Source organism: Neofelis nebulosa, chromosome 8, assembly GCF_028018385.1.
Source record: "Neofelis nebulosa isolate mNeoNeb1 chromosome 8, mNeoNeb1.pri, whole genome shotgun sequence".
NCBI classification, from domain to species: domain Eukaryota; kingdom Metazoa; phylum Chordata; class Mammalia; order Carnivora; family Felidae; genus Neofelis; species Neofelis nebulosa.
The window spans coordinates 130,350,034-130,366,490 of record NC_080789.1 but is presented as its reverse complement, the minus strand read 5'-3'; the positions used below and the strand labels follow the sequence as shown (position 1 = coordinate 130,366,490).

The 16,457-nt window shown below is 54.2% G+C and overlaps 1 protein-coding gene across 12 annotated transcripts in view; it reads right to left on the bottom strand.

Annotated features, from left to right (window-relative positions):
• Positions 1 to 16,457, bottom strand: part of FRMD4A (FERM domain containing 4A) — a 614,411-nt gene that overhangs the window by 18,952 nt on the left and 579,002 nt on the right. For all 12 annotated transcript variants that reach the window (XM_058682170.1, XM_058682174.1, XM_058682172.1 and 9 more), the window contains 6 exons: positions 12,779 to 12,901; positions 9,325 to 9,553; positions 6,734 to 6,790; positions 4,088 to 4,325; positions 2,945 to 3,112; positions 153 to 1,015 (listed from right to left, as the gene is read on the bottom strand). In XM_058682170.1, coding sequence (XP_058538153.1) covers positions 153 to 1,015; positions 2,945 to 3,112; positions 4,088 to 4,325; positions 6,734 to 6,790; positions 9,325 to 9,553; positions 12,779 to 12,901 — 1,678 coding nt within the window. The remainder of the gene's footprint in view (positions 1 to 152; positions 1,016 to 2,944; positions 3,113 to 4,087; positions 4,326 to 6,733; positions 6,791 to 9,324; positions 9,554 to 12,778; positions 12,902 to 16,457) is intronic.

The following is a 16,457-nucleotide window of genomic DNA, read 5'->3' as shown; positions in this document are numbered from 1 at the left end:
AGATCTCCGTCCCCCAAAGCCAGGGCTGGGGCGGGAGCGCGTGAAGGAGAGGGGACCCGAAGGCCCCCAGTCTCAGCCGTCTGACAGCCCAGGTTTCTGGAACTAACGATCTCAGAATGTCCGGAGGTCCCCCCCACCCCCGCCCCGCTCACCTGACGTGGCCTTGCACATCTGGGGCATCCTGGTGACCCTGCTGTGCGCCACGAAGGTGCTCTGGGAGGAGGTGCTGTACTGGGAGCCGCTGTCCGACGAGGTGGAGCTGGTGTGCGACAGGCGGCTGTGCTCCTTGTGCGAGGCCGTGGAGCGCTGGTACCACAGGCGCAGCTCGTCCGAGACGGCGGCGCGGCCCGCGCCCTTGTCGTGGGCGCCCTCGCGGCCCAGCGACGGAGTCCGCAGGATCTGCGAGCGCGACGGCGTCAGGCGGCCCGCGTCGCCCTCGTCGCCGCCGCGCCAGCTCTCCCGGAACAGGCCGCCCGCCGTGTACGAGTTGGACGTCTTGAACTGCGCCTTGACGCTGTAGTGGCCCTCCTGGTCGCTCTCCAGGCTGCGCACCACCACGGGCGTGGCGCCGCCCTCGATGTACAGCGGGTACTCCTTGATGCGGTACTGCGAGCTGGGCTGGCTCTGGCTGTGCAGGTAGACGCCGTGCGCGCCGCCGCCGCGCGCCGCCAGGTTGGGCATGCTGCCCGAGTTCGCGGCGCCCAGCGCGCCCGCCGCCCGCTGCCGCTGCCGCTGCCGCGCGCGCGCCTTCGACGGCGAGTCCTCGGCCAGCGTGGAGTAGTTGGCGTTCATCTGCGCCGGGTAGTAGTGCTCCGAGCTCGAGTGGCTGGTGCAGGAGGAGCAGTCGTCCATGGGGTCGGAGCCGTTGCTGCTACGAGTCCGCGGGGTGTAGAAGTCGGGGCTCCCCGTGTCGTTCTCCGAGCCCAGGAGCTTGCCCTGGGACTCCAAGCTGGAGCTCCGGTGCCTAAAGTGCAGGGCGAGGCTGTGCAGCCGCGTGGGGCTGAGGTCCACCGACCTGCGGGGAGACGGCGGGCGGGAGGGTGGGTGGGTGGGGGTGCCCCGGGGAGGGGCGCCTGGGGGGACCGGGTGGGCGCAGGCAAGGACAGAACCCGCCGTCCAGAGCCGCCAGCGAACCGCACCTAGGAGCGCTGGGCGGGAGCAGGGTGGCCCTGGGAGTCCCGCCGGGGGAAGCCAAGGGGCCGGAGGGACCACAGATCCCCCCGACTGGATGCTCGAGTATGCGCGGGGGCGGGACAGCGGACAGCGCCCACAGAAAGGTGGCCTCTAGAAAGGCACCCTAATAGCCTGGCTTTTTTTTTTTTTTTTTTTTTAATGGCGCAATAGGATTCTATAGATGCAAAGAGAACCAGGAGAATCCGTGCCATCAGATGAAATGCCCTCTCTTTGAAGAGCAAGAGAAAGGCGGACTTAGCGCACTTCACAGGGTTCAACCAGATACTGTTAGGAAACCCACGTAGGTTCCCATTCGCCCGGAACTCTCAACTGGGCGGCGGGAGCAGCTAACACTTAAACCTGACGGCTGCACACACTCCTCATGCCACTACTTTGTCTATGATCCACTCTGCTTATGAGTCCACACTGTAAACACCCATCAGTGTCACAGGGGTGGACAATGCTAGGACACATGTGACATTCAGGGCGGCCCCACTGGCCAAGTACAGGAGGAGGTGAGTTCCTGTTCTGCCACTCAGGGTAGAACGTGAAGTCCCCACCGAGCGGCTCTTTGGGGCTCAGGCCTCTTTCCTCTCCACGGTCTCGGTCATCTGCTCTGGCCGTCCTAGCCCCCGGGGGACATGCTAAGTGCAGGCCTGGCCCTGGGGCTCTGACCTTGCTCTTCTCGGATGTATCCTCAGAACTGGCTACCCCATCCATTCAGGTCTCTACGCAAATGTCACCTTATTAGAGAGAACTGCCCTGATGCTTTCACTTAATGGTCACTCTTGCCTTTCACTATGTAGCCCCCTGTCCATTTTTCTTAGTGCGTATCACCACGGGACAGACCTTTTTCTTTCTTGCCACTCTCCCCTACTAAAACGTCAGTCCGTTGAGAGCTGGAGTGTGGTCTGTTTCGTTCACTGCTCTGTCCCTACGGTGATACCTGGTGCATACAGGCAAGTGACAAGTATGCTGCCTGAAAGAATGAATCAGTCTTGCCTGGCGAGCTCCATCTTATCCTATATAAATCCATCCTTGGAGCCACAGTCCCTACGCAATCAGTGCGTATGCAAATCCCTACGCGCAATTTGATCAAATCAAATGATGGCTTTGGTTGTGCCTCTTTTCAGAAAATGCAGGAGTGAGTCACGCTTCACTTCTGCCAGTTCCTTTTCCTCTTCAATGAATTTACACCCTGAGACATTAAAAAGTCCAGGCCTCAGCGGGAAGACACATGAAGACTAGAGAATAAATATCACCCCCTATCAGTGCAAGGTCGTTCCGTTTCCAGCATGTTCCCTGCTGATCTGGATAGCCTCTCCTGCCTCCATTTTGATTAGGAAAGCTCCCTCTGTGAGGCGTCTGGATGCCTCAGTCGGTAGAGCATGTGGCTCTCCATCTCGGGGTCGTGAGTTCGAGCCCCACTTTCGGTGTAGAGATTGCTTAAATAAACAAACTTTTAAAAACTTTAAAAAAAGAGGAAACTCCCTCCATGCCCACTGTTTCCAGAAGCCTGGAGATTTCCCAGGTGACTCCCGGACGTAGACCCGGGGATACAAATGGGTCTCGTAGCTAACGGGGGCTCACTGCTGCCGTCCCGGATTTTTCATCCCGCTTTGCATTAACGAGAACCTGCCTCACTGGTTCCGGCCTGACCCCAGTTTACCGGTTCTTTGGGCCAGTTTGGGGTGGGGGGGGGAATCGCCCAGGTTAACAAAGGGAGGTCTGGTCTAGGGACGGAGGTGGCCCAAAGGCCTGGTACACTCACCTCGTGGAATGAACATAGTGGGGACTCCGGACCCGCAGGTCTGGTGTGGACGGCATGCTGGACTGGGAGTTCCAGTGAGGGAGGCTGCGGATGGGGCTGTTCTGGAGGGAGCTACTGCGCCCGCCTGCTTCTGCACAGCTGCCCGTGCTGGGGAATCGCTTGTGACTGCTGCAAACCAGAGGATACCAGGCTGGTCACGGCCACACACGACCGCACCTCTTCCCGCGGAGCTGCCCGGCCGCGGACCCCAGCCTGGGTGTCGGGAAAGCTCGCCCGGGTCTGCCCGCCCCTCCCCCTCCCCCCCAGATTCCTATTCTGGCTCTCAGCCTTCGCCCCAGTTGTGGGTGGGGGTCCTCGGCCCCGACCTGCACCACAGTGTGAAACCAAGACGCTAGTGGGGGCGCCTGGCTGGCTCAGTCAGAAGAGCATGCGACTCTTGATCTCAGGGTTGTGAGTTCAAGCCCCCCGGGGGGATGGAGAGATTACTTAGAAAATAAAAATCTTCAAAAAAAAAAAAAAGAAAGAAAGAAAGAAACCCTCATCAGCCTTGTGCATAACAGGCAGTGGACTGTTCTGTGAAGTCCCTGCCCTCAACCACAGTTTCTGTTTTCCAGCGGACAAATATTTACCTGTCTGGACAGCCACTGGGAGCTTTAAAGGGTGTAATTAAAGGAAATGAGAAAAACAGAGAAACAGACCAAAATGCCTTCCAAAAATCTCTCTGCAGTATCAGCTGAGTAATGAGCTGATAATGCACGGCTAGGATTACAGCTGTCTGGCCCTGGAATCCTGTTGGATGATGCTGTAGGGTTCTGAACCACTTTGGGATTCCTGGGGGTAGACTCTCTCTTGCCTTTTCAGAAGGACGCTGCCTAAGCCTCCCTCGTTAATTTCCGGGTCATTTCACAACATTAAGACCATCTGCCAAGACACTGTGAGCCCCAAACGCCCATTCCCTTTTGCACAACCGATCTGCACCTTGACAGGGTCAGCAGCAGAGGGCGCTGTGAGCGCAGCACTGTTTTAAGGCCGCCCCAGGAGGGAGGGAATGAGCTGGTGTGGATTCTGAAACTTGTGGGTGCTATTTGGGACAGCCCTTTGTTTTTTCCCGTGAGCTCATGTGATCTCCCCGACCCAGCTCACCTGGAATGGCCGTGGGAGGAACGTTTCTTGACCTTCTCGTAAGGCTCATCTAAAGAGGACTCACTCCACATTTTGGGCTTTATGGGGGATTTGTCGTAGTCGCTGCCGTGATAGTGCATCTGCCGGAGTCCCTCCAGGGACTGGGGAGGAGGGGGCCTGTTGTGTGACGGTGGTCGAGGAGGGAGTCCCTTGTGAGGAGACTGTAAGGGGGACAGTGTGCTGGTGACCTGAGAGTCTTCTGCACAGAGATGGAGAGAGACGAACTGAGCAAGGGTCCCTCCCACCGACCCAGACAGATCCCCCCACCCCCACCCACAGCTGCCCCCCCCCCCTGCAATCCAGACAGGCGTCTGCTCAATGACCACATTCCACCCCCGCCCCCCACAATCCAGACAGGCAACGAGCGCACCCCATGGCTTCCCCAGTTGCCGAGACAAGTCAAACCAGAATGAACCAAACCTAAACTTCAAGCAGCAGCCTTCAATGGGGAGAGAAGTTTCACTTTTGATTAGCTACAGATGGAGTGAAGCCTGAGTGCCAATAAATCCCAACAGCAAATGATTGCTTCATACCAAAGAGCAAAACATAGTCATTAACATGTTGTAAAGTTTTCATTCAATAGACCTTAAGCGTCTAATTTGGTCTGGGGGAGTTTCAGCTCCAGGAGGGTTCTGTTGTGTTTGCTTCTATCACCTCAGTGCCTGGAATGATGCTCAATAAATACTTGTTAGGAAAAAAAAAAAATGAAAGAAAGTTATGTATGTTGCGCGTCATTATCTGTTGGCGGTTCTAGGGATCTACTCTCTCTGCTTTTCTTCGATTCCAGGCTGAGTGGGGAATGTGGTCTGAAAGCCCTAGGAAGACTCTGGAACTTCCTAAGCACGGAGGGGTCAGGATGAAAATCCTGTGTGAGAGCTAGTCAACTGTCAGGGTTCCAAGTGGGCAAGGCTGGGAGAGAGACGAGGCAGGGGTTAAGGAAGATAATCAGGGTGGACAACTCGGGGGGTGAAGGAACAGCAGTGAGCAGGGGGGGAGGGGGGGGAAACTCAGTGCTCATTGTGAAGGCAGAGGGCCGGGTCTGAAGGGAAAAAATACACAGAAGCAAACCCCAAAAGCTCCAACCACCTTTCACTTGGCCCCGCAGTCCATTTACAATTCGTATTCTTATCCAAAGCCTAATTCTCCATCCCCCAACCTTGAAACCCAGCATCTATTATGCGCCCGCCCCTCAAATCAGTAAAGCAAAGAGCCCCTAGGAGGGGCAAGCCTGCAATGGTCCAACTGAGGCGATGATGCCCCTTAGGGGGTCCGGAACGCAGGAGGAAACTAGTCGCCATCCATGCACCCACGTTAGCCAACAACAACACGTACCTCCCCCAACTCTTCTCTTACAAAGGAATCTCACTCAATTGTTGTTCCCTCGCCTGGAGAGACTGAAGTCCACAGAGGCCAAAACCAGGGCCGGATCGCTCGCACTCAAAGCCCCTCTCCCTGCTCCCCCGCAGCCTGGCTTCCTCCCCACCCGCAGAACGATGCTGACGATAAAAATATTATGACCTGATTGCTAACAGCAGGGCCAAGACCATTGGGTAAATAACGCCAGCCTTTCCCCACATCAATAGCAATTATTTTCATCCTTGCAATTCCCATCATGACTATGTGTCGGGCAGACCTTTTAAGGTTTTCTGTCTCAACAGCCACTCAGCACTGCCCACCAGAGGTTCTCCTAAAGGGCAGAAAAATTAACTGGCACTTAATAGATTTCCATATCGTCAATGTCCTCGCCTCCCAAGTTTTGACTTAAACCCACAGGAACGTTCTCAGAGACGGCCCCATGCCTCGAATTCTTTCTACCCCTGTGTGTGGTGGTGGTGTGGGCGTGGGGGATCAGTTCTGTTTTTCTAAGAATTTCCCAAGAAAATATCCTGATAACCGCTGGGTTTTCAGAGGTCAATGGCAAACAGGAAGACAATTTCAAGGCCTGACCAGGAATCTAAAGGGACATCTTCTCTTTGGTTTTCAAGATTTCTCAGGAAGGCATGGAAGGTTTTTCTTCCTGCTACTCCCAGGCTTTCCTAGTGGGCTTCAATCTTAGACTTGTGATCCAACCAAAGACCATGTCTTTCCTCCAGAAACTATGAATACTCAAAAGGAAACTACACATGGTGTTCAGTTAAAACTGTGGGGCGCCCGGGTGGCTCTGTTGGTCAAGCATTCAACTTCGGCTCAGTCATCATCTCACGGTTCTGTGAGTTCCAGCCCCGCATCAGGCTCTCTGCTGTCAGCGTGGAGCCCGCTTCGGATGCCGTCTCCCTCTCTCTGCGCTTCCCTACCTCGCTCTCAAAAACAGACACTAAAAAAGATTTTTTTAAATGCGGTTTTGTCAACTATAAAACAGAGAACACCGTTCACGGACCTCACCTCCTACCTCTGGGCCACGGGAAATACCGAAGTTCCTACAGACCCGAGCTGACGCGGCGCCCACCTACCCCCAAATGGGTGAGTGCTGCGAACCAGGGACTGGCGGGGCACCCTGCTGTCACCTCAGCCTGGTTCTGGTCTTCCCACTGGGCTGTGCCAGACTGCATACAGCCTAATCCCCGTTAATCTGTGTCCGAGTTCTGAAGCAGGAAACGGACAACCTACCATCCTCTAGCACAAGGGCATCCGAGAGGGAGCTGTCTTCACTGGCAATATTTCCATCTGAGAAGAGAGAGAGCCAGAGTCTATGAGTTCAGCCCATCCCTTAGACAAAGACCTCCTTGTAAAAATCATACGTTTTGGACCGTCCCACATCCTCCTCTTTCTAATCAGAGAGAACACACGGAGTACAATCAAAATGCTGTTTGGCATTTCCTTTGACAGTCCCTGGGGTGGGTCATTAGCTCATCCCTCGCTCCTGACACCGCGATGTGCCAGTCTTTGCGCATCTGCACTCTTGTTTCACTGGACCCTGCCGTGCCGAGCAGCTTAATATCCAGGATAAAGGCTGCCCGGCCTGGTTAAGCCACATCGTTGTCCCGGCCCGATCTCAGGGCGTGTTCCAACCCAACCAAAGGCAGCGAACTGCTATGTATTTGGTACACGCGAAACTAGGTAAGGACTTGGCTTTGGTCTTGTGGCAATAAATGTCTTCTCCGTAAACTTCTTAAGTCGTTAGTGGTGAACGCAGGCTGCTAACTATAGCTTCGATCTCTCCAAAGCTTATTTTTATAGGTGCTAGTTAACCATGAGAACGTGCCCAAGAGGGAGCCAGTAAAATAGTCCTCCCCTCTTAACATCTGGGGAAACTGAGGCCACCGAGGGGGAGTGGTTTGTCTGGAGTTGCTCTGCTCAAAACGAGCAAAGGTCCCAGTCTGAAGTTCCAAGTTTAGTGTTTTAGCTCTTGAAATAAAACACCAGGGGTGCCTGTGTGGCTCAGTCAATTAAACGTCTGAGTTTGGCTCAGGTCATGATCTCACGGTTCGTGGGTTTGAGCCCCGGGTCAAGCTCTGTGCTGACAGCTCGGAGCCTGGAGCCTGCTTCCGATTCTGTGTCTCCCTCTTTCCCTGCCCCTCCCCCACTCATGCTCTGCCTCTCTTGCTCTCGGAAAATGTTAAAAAAAAAAAAAAAAGAAAAAAAAAGAAAAGAAATAAAACACCAGACTAAGGAACTAAGAAGAACTGTAATTATTCCTCTAATTCAAGTGTGGCAGAAACATTTTGAGGCGGTGGCAAAATAAAGTATATTCTAGAGCACTTAAAAACAATGGCTGCAAATTTGCATGGGACCATGTGCCGCTGGGACAGATACTTGTTTAAATGTGAATTCTGTTGTCAGCGCTCACAGAACCGCCCGGGCCGGGCAGGCCGGGAAACCAGGCTCTTCTGGGGCCGACCAGTGACAGGTCTGTCCCTGTGGTACCCCTCCCAAACTTGGCTCTGGTGACCATGCTGGAGGTTTCCGCAGAGCTGGGCCTCCCCAAGGAGGTCTCACAGAGGCCTCAGACGGAGAAAGGCTGGCTGAATGCAGCTCTGTTAAGACGTGGGCAAGCAAGTGACAAAGTCTTGGCCAAGGCCAACAGGGCAGGATGGGGAAAGATGGTTATTCCAAATTTCCTAGAAGAAAGGATTTTTTTTTTTATGGTCTCTTGTTTTTCTAAACTACGAAGTTATTTTATTTGTATTGTTTGGTGGGATGGGGGCAACTGGGGGGCAGAGGCCCTGGTAGAGCCTTGCTTCCCTCGTTTGGCCACATTTTAAGGTTACACAATTGTGCTCTACGTATGTTATAAGTACATATGATTTATACGTATGTAATTGTGGTAAAACATACACGCCGTAAAATGTACTGTTTTAACCGTTTTTAGCTGAACAGGTCAGTGCCGTTAAGTATATTTACACTATTGTGCAACAATCACCATCCCTTGAACTTTTTCATTTTTCCTAACAAAACCTGTACCCATGAAACACTAACTCCCCATTCAGCCTCCCCCTCCAGCCCCTGGTCACCTCTATCCCACTTTCTATCTTCCCGAAGAAGTGTTTTCAACATGCGTAAACCATGAAGGAGTATCTGACGTAGGTTTCAAAGAGTTTGCTGACACAGGAAAGAAGGATTAAAACAGTTTGGGGGACTCAACGGCCGTGGGTGGATTCGGGGGGGGGGGGGGGGGTTTCTTTCTAGCATTTGCCAAATGTAATCACCCGAGCTTCTAAACCCTCCTGACCAGGAGTCGTGACCTCAGGACTCTAGACAATCAGAGTGGGGTGGCCCAGTCCTCCCGGGGTTCGGCTTTGGGACAGGGGGGCCCTTGGAGACAGCCCGTCTGTGGAGGACACAGGCTCGGCAGGGGTGCTGGCTCGCAGCGGACCCCAGCCACCCTCTTTCCTTCCAGACACGGGCAGGGTGATCAGGTCCCCGAGGACGTCAGAACCTGGGCAGGCACGGTTAGCTGAGCCTAGCTCCCAGTGAGGGCCGATGAGAGCATGTAGCTCACGGCCGCTGGCTCTCCCAGGGCACAGCGGACAGGGATCCGGACAGCTTGGTTTGTGGGATCCTCTTGTGTGGACCTGAACACGCTGTGTTGTTCCTATCTGGTTACCGGGCCTTATGAGCTTCACTTTATGGACCAAAAATAAGGCACGGGGGGTTAAACAGCTTGCGCAGGTCATGCAGGGAGCCAGCTGTGGACCCGCTCTCGGGGCTGGTGCTGGTGCCAGGGGCCCCTGTGGGGAGCGGGCTTAGTTAGCACTGACCGGCGATGATCAGCGAAGCCCTCTGCGTGGGTTTCTTCCCAGACTTGATGCGGTTCTCGTTGATGGCGTTCTCGATCTCCTGCAGCTTCCTCAGTGCGTTCAGATAAGAGGTTTTCCTTTGTTTCTTCAGTTTTTTGCTGACGTTGGGGTCACTGGCGAGGCGGCGGGCGGCCTCTGTAATCTGGGATTGAATGGCAAATTCCCGTTCCAGGCGTTCCAGCTCGGCCTCCTGTGGGAGGGAGACACGGGCTTACACTCAGTGGGACGCGGGGCAGGGGGACCCCGCCTCCCCACCCCTGCCCCAGGGCCAGCGAGCCCTACTCTTTGGGAGACACGCATCCTAGGAAATCAGCAAGGCCCGGGGCCTAGCCCCAACCTCGCCTGACCCTGCAATGGCCCTTCGCCTAAAATCTCTGGCAGCTAGTGCCCGGGGCACCCCCACTTTCGAGACTCTTGGCTCCTGTTACATTTAGGAGACAAGTGTCGGTCTCTACACTGGTGGCATCATTGAGAAGCAGATTCCCCGGCCGCAGGCGGGGGGCCACCTGCCTTGGTTACCACCATCCCCACTGCAAGGTTCGCAGACACCAAGCCCTCGTGGAAATTCGGAGTCTGGTTGGCGCTTCTCACCATCCCGGGCTGGGGGTGCAGTGGGTTCACCAACAGGAGCTCACATGTGTGTGACTCCCCATCCTCGCACTCGTGCCCTCTGTCTCTCGTATTTTGAGCCCTCTGTGCTGGGACGTACCCCGCTCACCAGGATCTCTCTCGGAAGCCCTTCGTGCCAGCTCCGGCCGTGCCCACACCTGCTTGTTCTCAGCAGCTCTGGGCTGGGAGGCGCGGACAGGGGGGCGCAGCAGCCCTGCTTCGGGGCGCTCTCCTTCCTCCCCTGGGGCACCTCCCTCTGGCCTGCCCTGTGGCTGCCAGAAAACAGCCTGGCGGACGCAGCAGCTGAACGGGGATGGCCTGCTCCCCGCCGCCTCTCCGCTGCTCGGCAGACGGGTGTTCAAGTACCTGCCCGCGAGGCCCGGGAGGCCCCAGGCGATCCGCACCCTTGCAAAAACGTGACAGGAAGCGACCTAATCACGTGGGAACCCATCACCACGTCTGTTGGGATGGACAGATCTCTCCAGCTCAGGGCCGGATAAAAAAGGCTCGCCTGTGGGAGGCACGCACCGGGCCGACAGCCTCCATCCAACACAGAACTCTTAGCCGGATTCATTTCCTGTTGAGGGGAGTGGGGCCCAGGAGGGAGGAGGAGGTGAAGATTACACAGAGCTGTTCAGGAGATTGATAAACTCCTTCCGGTTCCTTCCAGGGCTGGCTGCACTTGTTTCCCCGGAGGGAGAAGAATATGGAAATGGATTCCCGCCCGGGGTCTTGAAACAAACAAGTCGCCGAGGACAAAGGCTGTTCTGTGCGGGTAACTCCTGCTAGCAGCTGCTCCCGGGTAGTTAGGAGAGCCCTGGCCCGAGACCCGCCCCAGTGTGGGAGCCCAGGACGCACTCTCGCCCCTTCAGCAGAGATGAGCACAGAGCCGCGGCGCTGCCTGTCCAGATGGCAGCCTGCTGTGTGAACAGGGAGCCAAGTGCGTGGCTGCCTGCTGCGTGAACAGGGAAGCCAAATATGTTCCCAGGAGAGACAGAGGCAGGACGGAGCTGGGGGTGGGAGAGCTCTTCGCTTCCTAGAATAGCTCTGTGCATGTTCGTGCCAACTTGGGGGTACTTCCTTTCACTGATTCTGGACTGATCTATGCAGGGACAGGTAAGGAAGACAGGGCTGCACATGAGCTTCTCAGGAAAGGACAGTCCTCTCTTCCTGGACAGTGTGAGGGAGCCACTGGTGAGAAGGCCCTTGGGGCTGCGGGAAGAACAACGGTGCACTCGCTAAGGTGGGGTCTGCTCTTGTAAGTTTAGTGCCAGGCATCTGTCCGGCCTAAGGGCATGGCAGTTCCTCAGGCAATCCTGCCGACAGCCGGATTTGAAAAATGCCCAACCAGGTGGTCTCCTGAATCCCACCCACCCTCACCCCCGTCCTGACCCCGATAAAATCCAGGGCCCACCCACAGCCATGCATCTCCGCTGTTTCCTCTCTGCTCAGCAACTCTTGGTCGCTGAGCACGATTAAGCAGGGGTTAAGTAGCAAGTTAAGTGTTTCTCAGGCTCAGAGATGTAAGGATTGGGAAGTTCATCTTCTGGAAGAGCAGCTTGTGATGTGGATGAAGCTTCTGATGTGTCCACCAGTCCCCCCGGGGACCCGCCAGTGCCAATCTCAGACTGATCCCCTGCTGGCGGCTGCAGGGCACTCGCGTCCCCTCGGGATTCACCCTCACACTCACCCGCCACGGGTGTGACACAAGAATGTGAGCTCCCCCCAATCACTTTTTAGAGTCTGTGCATTTAAACACATACGTGGCATTCCCTCCTCCATTGGATTTGATGCCTGTTCTTTTAAGCCCTCTGTTCAAGAGCATTTTCATCAGTAGCTTCATTCAGAATAAATCTGGGAAGACATTTCCTGGACATGGCCTTGAGGCCTAAAGGTTTGCCTGGCCTTGAATCTCTCTTGGTCTGAGGCTGGATAGCTTATTAACCGGAGGGAGACCCAAGACCCTCCCCCCGCCCCCCTCCCCAGTCCTGACCTCTCCAGCCCCAGCCCCCCACCAACGTTTAGTGCCAAAGAGGATTAAAAAGCAAAGCTTCAGGGGGTCCCCCAAAAGCAGACGAGTGACATTAGGAGGGCCCAGCATCTTGCTGAAAGTCTGGTAGCACTTTTCGCAGCAAGGTGAAGTTAAGGCCACCAAGGGCAGACCCTACTGTCTTTCCCCCCGACAACGGGGTGCCTGCACCCGTTTGCTTCTCTGCTGGTTTTCTTCCACACTGTGCTGGGCTCCCAGTAACAAAGGGCCGGGAGGTCCTTAAAAAGACAGGCCCATGTGTGTGCTGCTGGGATGTTCTCCCAAGCTTAATGTAGCCACTTGTGACAGGCCTATCATGTTCCACACACAACTTCCACAGAAATCAAAATGCTTACTGAGAAGTCCACGTGGTGCCCTGGCTTCCTTACCTGTCCCTGCATAGATCAGTCCAGAATCAGTAAAAGGAAGTACCCCCAAGTTGGCACGAACATGCACAGAGCTATTCTAGGAAGGAAGAGCTCTCCCGTCCCCAGCTCCGTCCTGCCTCTGTCTCCCCTGGGAGCACGCCTGGCTTCCCTGTTCACGCAGCAGGCAGCCACGCACTTGGCTCCCCGTTCACAGAGGAGCAAGGTAACTAGGGAGGGGAGCCCCTCACTGACTAACCAGCTAGCTTAACAGGTGAGACATCCCGGAGCAAAAGGGAAAAGGCATCTGGCATCAGGGAGAATGAAGAAACGGTGACAGAAAGTCTGGAAGCCCTAACACGTGGGACAAATATGGCTGACGTAGCAGAATCCAACAACATAAAGGACACACCTCTCCTTTGGGCAGGATTTTCTGTTCATCCAGTTTGAAGGCCGTCCCGATTCTTCTGCGAACGATGGGTGGTTCCTCCCCCGGGTCCAAGGGATACTCAATGGGCAGTTTGCCTGTCAACTCCTGCGTACGTGCAAGAGCAGGAGAGAGAAGAGAAATCAGAGGAAGGCACGCGCTTGAGTTCCAGGATGCACGTGTGCACACACACACACACTGTGGTGCACAGATTCCGTGCACAGATTCGAAAGTCGCCTTTAGTGACGCACCTAAGAGCTCCTGAAACGCAATTTCATGTCTCAGAAAAAGTGTAAGAACAGTCCTTTCTTTACAGAACTGATGTGCTTTGGGGCGCCTGGGTGGCTCAGTCGGTTGAGCATCCAACTCTTGATTTTGGCTCAGGTCATGATCCCAGCGCCATGGGCTCAAGACCAGCTTCAGGCTCTGCATTGGGATTCTCTCTCTCCCCCCACCCCCACCTCTGGCCCTCCCCCGCTCGCACTTTCTCTAAAAAAAAAAAAAAAAACAAAAAACAAAAAACGCCAAAACAAACCCAAACAAACCAAAACCAAAAAATCAATAGAAACGGATTTCCAGAGTTTCAATAGAAACTGAAACTTTAATCTATGTTACGGTCAAGGGCATTAAAAGAGATCTGTTGTGTGTTCTCAGCTCTAGAAATCTAATTGTGTGAGTATGAGGACACTGAATTTAGTTGACAGGTCACCACAGTGACAGTGATCCTGGCTGACGCTGAGGTCTGTGGATGATTCAGGATTAGAACTAGGCTCCATTGTAGGGATGACGTCTGGGAATAAAGACCAGATTTGAGTCAGTGGCTACTCCACTGGTAGTGCCAGGGTATCAACAGCACGGGGTCACTTCCAGGGACCAGGGGAACGCGGGATGGCCGCTGTGCATCTCCACTGCACAGGGTCCGCTTCCAGGCAGAGCCCAGCCCCGGGTTGCCAGTCGTCTGTCCATGTCTACAGGGCACAGAGACTCCAGGGGCCGCTCTGATAAGAAGAGCTCGGCGGTCCGTCTGCACAAAGAGCTTTTGTGCAGGCAGCCCAGTACGAGTGGCCGGCGGGTGGGACAGCCCCAGACGTGGGACCCCAGGTGTTGACCCACCTTTTTTTTTTTTTTTTTTAATTTTTAAATGATGTTTCTTTTGAGAGAGGGACCACGAGCAGGGGACGGGCAGAGAGAGAGGGAGACACAGAATATGAATCAGGCCCCAGGCTCTGAGATGTTGGCACAGAGCCCGACGTGGGGCCTGGACCCACAAACCATGAGATCATGACCTGAGCTGAAGTCGGACGCTCAACCGACTGAGCCACCCAGGCGTCTGGACCCACTTTCTATAGGAGGACTGATCTGGCCTTTCCCCACCGCTATGTGTGTGTGTGCATACATTGGAGTGTATGTGTGTGCACTGGGTGTGTGTGTACTGGTGTGTGTGTGCACTAGGCTGTGGATGTGGATGCACTGGGGTGTGTGTGCGACTAGGGTGTGTGTGTGTGTGTGTGTGTGTGTGTGTGTGTGAATGTATAAGCACAGGCAGCTCCCTCTCCTGGGTCTCTTTCCTTCTGTGTTCAGGCGACCAGGAAATGAACTCTTGGACTTTTAACTCCTCACTGTACGCGTTTCACAACATAATGGCCAACTACTGAGTATGAAATGCTCTGCGATTTTCTTCCCTGTTTTCTAAAACAGGGAACGGAGTTCAAATGTCTCCAAAGTAGTTTTGTGTTTATTTTGCAACATTTTTATCTGCTTCCCCAAAAGCCTGTCTATAAATAACACAATACACCGGGAGTTTTATATTCTTAGGACTTTCGTTTTTTTTTTTTTTTTTTTTTTTTTGGGACTTTCGTTTTTTTACCTCGAAACTTAGAAAAAGGAGGGGAACGTGATTTAACCTGGCCATTTGACTTAGAACCCCAAAGTGTCTGCGGTTTTGCACCAAACTGGATTCAAAGATGAGGCTACTGATTTCCCACCATCCCCTTGAAGGCGTTTGAGTCAAGCCCTCCATTCTCCATGACTCGTCTGATTTCACATGGAACCAGACCCGCACGGGGCAGGGGCGCTTTAACGAGCTGAGCTCTCGTGGAGGGGTCGGCCTGGTTCCTTCTGCTCTTACGTTGCTTACATCCTGCCGCACTGCATGGCATTCGGGCCGCCTGGCGCCCCAGCGAACAAACGGGGCTCCTCGAGATGGAGCTGAGGGTGTGTGGTGTGTGTGACACAGACAAAGAGCGGGGCAGTTACTGAGAGAGTTCTCCCGCCCCTTCGCTGCGGGGGAGTCGGGAGACTGGCTGAGCAAGCACAGAAGCAATCTGTTTCCTGAGAGGTTATTTCTTCCACCCAACTTGTTTGCTGGTGTCGACACTCTAAGAAGCGGGAGCTCGGTTTCCCTTATTTTGCTTTTATTTTAAGAGAGACAGTGAGACCTTTATAATGCATGCTAACCTTGCCCTGACAGGCTTCTCCAATTTTCGGATGCTGATTCCCTGCTGGGTTTAGGGACGTTTCCTTTACTAAAAACAAAACAAGGCTTTACAAATTATTAAATGCAGACAGACACCCAAGCCCATATTTTTTCATTGCTTTCAGCACAGTCTCTATAAAAAGGTTGCTAATGCTAAGACTATCAGGGAGCAGATCCCCTGGCCCGGCCGGCTGCTTTCCAAAGCTTTGCAGTGGATTTGTGCTCATGTGGGTCGGCTTCGAGCAGGCTCGGGTTTAAATCAAGCCAGAGCGCAATTAAGCCAAGATGAAAAGTAATGCGATCTCATTCTATAGCCCCTTGTTTCACTCTTCCTGCGACAAGGCACTGGGGCTGGGAAGGGAGGGGAGGACACTCGTCAGCTCAGGAACCTCTTTTGCTTCCCATTCCGAACTGTTTCACCAACAGAGCTTTTTGTATAAGGTTAAGCCGAGCACGGTCGCCCTCCCCAGGGTGCCCGCATCCATGTGTGTGCGTACGCCCATCCCCCCCCCACCCCGCCCCGCACAGTAATGAATTAAACAACCAACTTTTCTGGGGTGCCCGGGTGGCTCAGTTGGGTAAGCGTTCGACTTCGGCTCAGGTCATGATCTCACGGTTCGTGGATTCGAGCTCTGTGTCAGGCTCTGTGCTGACAGCTCGAAGCCCGGAGCCTGCTTCGAATCCTGGGTCTCCCTCTCTCTGCCCCCTCCCCGACCCGTGGTCTCTCTCTCTCAAAAATAAATAAATGTTAAACAAATACAGACGGCGGGGGGGGGGGCGGGGCACAGGGCCAAAATCCCAAGGAAACTTGAGCCTGGTGTATAGAGGCTTGAGGAAGCATTGCTTTCCGTACAATTTAAAAATCTCACCAGGCTAAGACTTCATTTAAAGAAAAAGTGAAAGGAACACCAGATCATGAGGTTTTAAAGGGGATCGTATATCAAGTGAAACCTTGGTTTCCTTGCTGATCTCCACCGAGGTCTCTCAATAGGATTTCCCAAGATAAATGTGAAATATAATCAAGACAAACAAGCGCCACCATGGCCATAAACTCAGGCACAAAAATTTTAGTTACATGGTGGCAAGCCAGTCTCTCCATTGAGGGAGTATCACAGGAGGAGACGCCTTATACACTATGGTGCAGCGAGTACTTACACGGGACTGCCATTACGGTCATTTGGGTTCCAG